General features: G+C 64.2%; 1 protein-coding gene across 1 annotated transcript; it reads left to right on the forward strand.

The window, feature by feature from the left end:
* The first annotated feature begins 2,917 nt into the window (after positions 1-2,917).
* On the forward strand, positions 2,918-5,261 carry GGT6 (gamma-glutamyltransferase 6). Its single transcript, XM_039254488.1, has 4 exons — positions 2,918-3,048; positions 3,591-3,775; positions 3,864-3,977; positions 4,231-5,261. The coding sequence occupies exons 1-4, from the start codon at positions 2,918-2,920 to the stop codon at positions 5,259-5,261; spliced, it is 1,461 nt and encodes a 486-aa protein (XP_039110419.1).
* The last annotated feature ends 1,340 nt before the right edge of the window (positions 5,262-6,601 follow it).

Below are 6,601 nucleotides of genomic sequence, written 5' to 3' on the forward strand. Positions count from 1 at the left end.
CCAAGGTCAAGTACAGGCTGCCAGCTGTACTTCCTCCGGCCCCTCACGGGTCTCCAGAGTCAGGGGGTGGGGCTAGAGGGGCCAGCCTCTGGTCACGTGGGGGCTCCTGGGCGCCCCCCCCCTTACGTGGGGTCCAAATGCCACCTCATTCATTAACTAAAGGTGCCTTTAGGGCTCTTGCACTTAGGAAATCCCCAAGGTTTTAGGAGCTCTGGGTAGGAACACGATGACCACGCGTGTATTTCTTATAAATCACACTATCGGGAAGGAGCCCGTGTTTCCGGAGGGTCTGCTCCACAGGCAACGGCCTGGATGCTGTCAGTGTATTTCCTTGTTCAGTTCACACCTGGGTCCCGGGAGGGTAACTGTCATTCTTTTCCCGGGGTGTGGGTGGGGGGCTGGAGTGGAGTCGACTCCCACCGGTTAAACCATTTGCCCGCAGTCACATAGCAAGCCGGTGGCAGAAACTAGACCAGATCCAGGGCCCCCCCCGGAAACGGCCTGTCTGCCCGGGGAGCCGCCTGGCCTGACAGCCACTCACTAGCATCTAACTGGAGCTTGGCTAACAGGTACCTCCGGAGGGGGGGGGGAAGCGGGGGCAGTGCTGTCCAGGCCCAGAGCTTCCGGAGTGAGAAAGACCACATCGGGAAAGGTCCCCAGGACCCAGTCAGGGGAAGCGTGGGTCCCAAAGAGCTCGTCGGGGCATAGCTCTAAGAGCAGACAGAAATGTCAGTTCACAGAGGCCTAAGAATCCCACCCGCTGAAGCTGGTGCCAGGAGCCCGGGGGCCGGGCTGAGGATGCAGCAGGACGTGGGGGTGGGGGTGGGGGGCGCACAGACTCAGACGGCGCCCACTGCCCTTTCTTGAGCAGGACTGACCTTCATTCTGAGATCATAAGAAATGAGAGCAGGTGGTCTTTGTGAGCCCCCTACAGCCTTGGTGAAACAGAAAGGTGTTTCTGTTTCTCCTGTATCTCCTCTGCCTGTATCTCCCTTTGCTCGGTTGGCTTTTTTACTGGCCTGAGAAATCAGCCACCCTGGAAACCAGGATAGAGCGAGCCGAGGCGAGGAGGTGCAGGCAGCCACTGTACATGATCCTTTGCAGATCAATGCTCTCGAAGCATCATCGCGGGATCACCCGGGCGTTAGGAAGGCAGGTTCCTGGTCCCTACCCCAGACCCACAAAGTCAGAATCCCTGGAGGGACCGACATTCTGATGTCACAAACGCTGCGGGTGACTGCTGCTCCCCAAAGGGAGAGAACACTCCTGCTTGTGAAGAGGCCCAGAGAAGGGGGGAGTGGGGGAGAGCCATGTGGGATTGAAGGGCAATTTTTGTGGTTGTTTTAATGTAGAAAATACTTGAGCTTTAAAATAAAAAGTATTGAAATAAAATATTTCAGGTGCTTGGGGTGCCTCGGTGGCTCAGTCAGTTAAACGTCTGACTCTTGATTTTGGCCCAGGTCATGATCTCACAGTGCGTGGGTTCGAGCCCCACGTCGGGCTCTGTGCTGACAGCTCGGAGCCTGGAGCTGCTTCAGATTCTGTGTCTCCCTCTCTTTCTGACCCTCCCCTGCTCATGCTCTGTCTGTCTCTCCTTCAAAACAATAAACATTAAACATTAAAGAAAAATAAAATCCGCTTCCAGAAAAACGCGTGTCCTGCATGGAGAGCGGGATGCATTTCCACAGTCAGCACCATCGGGGAAGCAAATGAGACTACGAGACGGAACGCCACCAGCGCCCCGGATCCCAGGGGCCCTGTCCTGCCTCCCCATCACCGCCTGACCTGTGGTGGCCGCGGCCTGTTTCACGTGTTCCTGCCCCTTACGTTACGGAAGCAGATGGAACGTGCCCCTTCTCGCCCGGCTCCGGCCCTCGTCACTGTGTTCCTAAGACCCGCCTGACCTATCGCAGCCACCCCAAGAGCGTTCCTTCGTGTGGACACGTGGCTCACTCTGCCCGCAAGGCGGGTGTGGCTGGTCCCAGCGTGGGACTGCCCCGTGTCTGCGGTCCACGTGCCTGTCTGTCACCTACCTAGCACAGGTCATGCGTTCTCGACCCTGCTGAAACGTCGTTGGGAAGGGATTGTGGAAGGTCATCAAGCCGCGAGACAGAAAGGGTCAGTGGGGGGGGGGGGCGGGGGCTCCTGGGGAAGCCAGAGGCGAGAGCAAGTAGGGCCTGGCTCTGCCATTGCAGGGGGGAGGAGAGAGCCCAGCGCAGGTGGGTCGAGCTGGGGTGGCCACGAGGGGCTTCCTGGGGCTGCAGGCCTGGATTGGCTACGTGGGTGGGAGGCAGGGTTGTCTGCTCGGGTGCGTGTGAGGGTCGGGATTTGGGGCCGGGGAGATGGGGTCTGACGGGTCAGCACCGGTGACTTGAGAGCGGGGACTGGGCCCGCCGCGCGCCTGCAGCACCCTTCCGGGCTATGCCATGTTGCCGGACACCAGGGGCTCGGAACTCAGGGTCCAGGCACCGCCCCAAGGGGTCTGCAATACCACCTGCTGGGCAGGAGGCACATGATGCCCCAGGAAGTCCCCCCTGCACCCCCCACGGGCTGCTCCCCAGACATGCCCACGCCAGACACGCCCACGCCAGAACGTGGTCGCATGCTGAGCCCTGACCCAGGCCACACTGAGTTGTGAACACGCCAGGGGATCCAGTGGCTGCACCCCTAGAAAGGCAGGGGTCCTACCTCGCTGAGCTGCTCCCTGTGACAGGCCCCCAGCCGTGGGAGCCCCTGCGCCCTAGTGGGGCAGGCTCTCACGCAGCGTCCCTGGCTCCGTGCCCTGCCCAGACCTGTTCTAGATGCACACCACCCTTCCCCAAGGCTGCCTCCACCTCCCACAAGCCAAGCGCGGGCGAGGCCGGCACCCAGCTAGGCAGGCCGGCAGGCAGCAGTGCCGGGGTGGCCGCGGCGGGGCATGGAGACCACAGCAGGGCCGGCCGTGCTCTACCAAAAGCTGCTGCTCTGGGATCCGAGCTTGGAGTCTGAGGAGGAGGAGACCTCAGAGCTGGTGGCTCCCGATGCCTGGAGGCCCCAGGACGCCTCGGGGTGAGTCAGGGAGGGGTCTGGGCGCCCGGCAGCTCAGGCCTGAGGCCAGCAAGTCCCTCCCTGTGGAGCCCCTACGGTGGGGCCGGGGGTCAGACCACCCCACACCTGGCTCGGCTCCAGGAACGTTCTGGGTGAACAGGAAGGAGTGGAGCTGCGGCCCCAGAGCGTCCGAAGGGACATCTGAAGGAAGCCAGCCCAGCCTGCTCTGTTCCCAGCCCCCACCTCCTGGGGCACCTGCCAGGTGGGCTGGAGCCGGGCCACACCCGCCGGGCCCCGCTGCTCAGCCAGCCAGGCCCGTCTGCGGCCTCCCTCCTGCCTCCTCCTGGGGCCCCCCCCAGCTGTCCTTGGTGTCCCCCAATCTCCTTCCAATCACGTGTCTCGCCTATGCAGTGTCCTCCACCAGGAGGCCCTTCTCCTTCTGGCAAAATTGTACTCCTCATGCAAGTAAGACCTAATCTTTCGGGAAACATTCCCCGGGGCCCCTTGGGGCTCTTGCCCCCCCCCCCCCACCCAGCCCTGGCTCAGGACACCTGTCCCTGCAGGAACAAGGCTGGCAGGCTGCCTGGGGCCTGGGCCCGCCTGGTCGCGGCCCTGCTGCTGTTGGCCGTCGGCTTCTCCCTGGCGGTCAGGCAGCTCCACACCAGCGGCGGCTCTGCGGCCCCTGCACCCAGCGGCCACGCTCACCCCCCCGGCGTGTACCACCACGGGGCCGTCGTCAGCCCTGCAGGTCAGAGCTGGGAGCTGCTGGGGGAGGGGAGGGCCAGGGTCACGCCCCCACCCCCCACCCCTCCCGTGACGGTCTCCTCTTACCACAGCCACCTGCTCCCGCCTGGGCCGAGAGCTGCTTGTCGCCGGGGGCAATGTCGTGGACGCCGGCGTGGGGGCTGCGTTGTGCCTGGCTGTCGTGCACCCTCACGCCACGGGGCTAGGTCAGTGACCCACAGCCCAGGCCCGCCCTTGGGTGCTGACCTCGGGGCTGCTCACTGGCAGGACCCAGGGCTTCGGCAGGCGCCCAGCCCCAGGCTGTGGCCCCTGCTCCCATATCCGTGTGATCTTGACCCCCTCTCCAGGCCTAGTGAGCAGCTCCTGACCTCAGGCTAAGTCGGTGACCCTTCACCCGGGCCACCGAGGAACCCTGACCCCCGCGTCCTGACTCCTGTGCGACCCCTCTGCCTCCTTCAGGTGCCATGTTCTGGGGCCTCTTCCACAACAGCACCGCAGGCAGGTCGACTGCCCTGACGCCAGGCCCAGCCCGGACGCTGGCCCCTGGCCTGGGGCTGCCATCCGCTCTGCCAGCCCTGCACCTGCTGCACACGCACCTCGGCCGCCTGCCCTGGCCACGCCTGCTGGTGGGCCCCGCCGCACTGGCTCAGGATGGCTTCCTGGTGGATACAGCCCTGGCCAGCGCCCTGGCCGCCCAGGGCACAGACGGCCTCTGTCCGCTGCTTTGCCACACTGACGGGACCCCACTGGGCCCCGGGGCCCGAGCCACCAACCCCAGCCTGGCAGCAGTGCTACGCAGGGCAGCCCTGGCCCCCACCCCGGACCTGGCCGGGGACGCTCTGCTGAGCCTGCTGGCCAGAGACCTGGGGCTGGAGGGACCCTCGCCTGGGCCCGCGGCCACCCTGGAGCCAGCCCTGCAGCTTCCTGTGCCCCAGGGCATCCTGTCCACCACCCCCAGCCCCTCGGCTGGCCCAGAGCTGCTGGTGAGGGTGGAGGCAGCCTTGCGCCCTGGAGCGCCCAGCCCTGACCCCTGCCCGCCCCTCCCACAAGCCCCTGGGAGCCCTGGGAGCAGTGTCCTGGCCACCATAGACAGCAGCGGCTCTGTGCTCCTTCTCAGCTCCTCGCTCAACAGCTCCTTTGGCTCTGGACTTCTGTCCCCAAGCACCGGGGTTCTGCTTAGCAACCTGGTGGCCGAGTCTGCAAGTAGTGGCTGGGCCTGCCCCCTCATCCTCCATGGTGGCTCCGACGACACAGAGGCTGATGTGTTGGGGCTGGTGGCTTCAGGGAGCCCTGTGGTGGCCAGAGTCATGACTCGTGCCCTGATCAGTCACCTGGCGGGGCCCCAAACCCAGGCCCAGCAGCAGCAGCAGGGGACAACACAGAGCCCTAGCCTTTGTGGCCAAGGGACCCTGCTCCAGGTGGCTGCTCACGCAGAGCACGCCCATGTCTCCAGTGTCCCCAGTGGCTGCTGCACCTTCCAGGGCTTCTAAGTATGGGCCAGAGGCCTGCAGGGGGTAGGGGAGGGGGTCTGCAGCCTGGAGGCAGGGGAAGAGCAGGCGGAGCAGGGACGAGTGGATTCAGAGCACACTGCTGCCTCAGGCCCACAGCCTCTGGCCTGCTCAGTTATCTGGATGGAGTTCTGGGTCTTTTTTCAGCCAAGGAACCCGAGGACCATGGGGAAAGAGCACCAGGCCCTGGGGCCGGCCCTGAGTTTGGATCCGGCTCTGAGAAGGTCAAGGAGAAAGATGCCAGGCCCCTGCCTTGGCTCCAGGCCCCACGGGCAGGCCCCCTTGGCAGAGCCCAGGGTACTGACGGCCTCTCTGTCCTTCCCTTCAGGCCACCCTCTGCTGATCTCTCTCGACTGGGCTGGAAACATAATAAAGATCAAGTCTCCTGGATGCCTTGTGCTGTTCCTGTTCTTAGTTCCCCACCAGGCTCTGAGGTGCGCAGGGGCCGGTTTCCCCCTTGGGCAGCACGGCTGACCCAGACCCAGACAGGCAGAGGCTGGGCCCTGGTCTTCCCGCTTCGCCCTGCTCACCATGTGCCTCTGGGGCACCGTATGTTTTCACCTCACTTTCTAAAACAGGCAGCACAGCAAGAAGGGGTTGAGAGGAGGAGCAGCAAGCGGCCTAGAGGCCTGGGTCCAAAAGTGACTGGAGCTGGGGTGTGGGATTTGAGGGGGGCCGGGAGGGGGGCGTGACACTGCCTGCCTCCCACATCCCCCAGGGCTGGGGTCCCTCGGGACTACAACCCTCTGGAGCTTCTCCAGGCCCCCTGCACTCCCGCCCGCCCTCGGAAAAGTCATGTGTGATGGTGTAGAACTCTCGATCAGCAAAGAGAATCCGCCCCCAGCGCAGCGGAGGGTACCACCATCTACCCAGTTACTTAACGTTAGCCTCCGACGTGGCATTCCTGTCTTTTCTTCTCCCCCACGTCCATCCCCCCCTTTCCAGCTCCAAATGAGCGGGAATCCGACCTGATTTCATATTAATCCGCGGTGGGTCTCTAACCCTTCTTGCTGCGTCTACTCTGCAATCCGACAATCCGGTCGCCACACAGCCGCAGAATAATCTTTTAAAAACGTAAATACGATCGAGGCTTGTCCTTGCCTCAAACTCTGCAACGACTTCCCAACCAGGCTCAGATTAAAATCCAGCAGCGAATGCGCCCGGGCCGGCCCCGCCCCCAGCCGACACAGGCCCCGCCCCCAGCCGACACAGGCCCCGCCCCCGGCGAGACCCCGCCCCGGCCGGTCCCCGCTGCACCGCCCCCCCCGCCCCCGCGCGCTAGTCCAGTGCGCACGCGCGGCGACCTGACCCGGAAGAGGTCG

This window comes from Hyaena hyaena, unplaced genomic scaffold (assembly GCF_003009895.1).
Source record: "Hyaena hyaena isolate Hyena2069 unplaced genomic scaffold, ASM300989v1 scaffold_492, whole genome shotgun sequence".
Lineage (NCBI taxonomy): Eukaryota > Metazoa > Chordata > Mammalia > Carnivora > Hyaenidae > Hyaena > Hyaena hyaena.

Bases quoted from the DNA above. Each gene is read 5' to 3' on its own strand.
- GGT6 (XM_039254488.1), top strand. From the start codon at position 2,918: ATGGAGACCACAGCAGGGCCGGCCGTGCTCTACCAAAAGCTGCTGCTC. The intron at 3,776-3,863 runs GTCAGAGCTGGG...CTCTTACCACAG, and splicing joins GGCCGTCGTCAGCCCTGCAG to CCACCTGCTCCCGCCTGGGC. The intron at 3,978-4,230 runs GTCAGTGACCCA...TGCCTCCTTCAG, and splicing joins CCCTCACGCCACGGGGCTAG to GTGCCATGTTCTGGGGCCTC.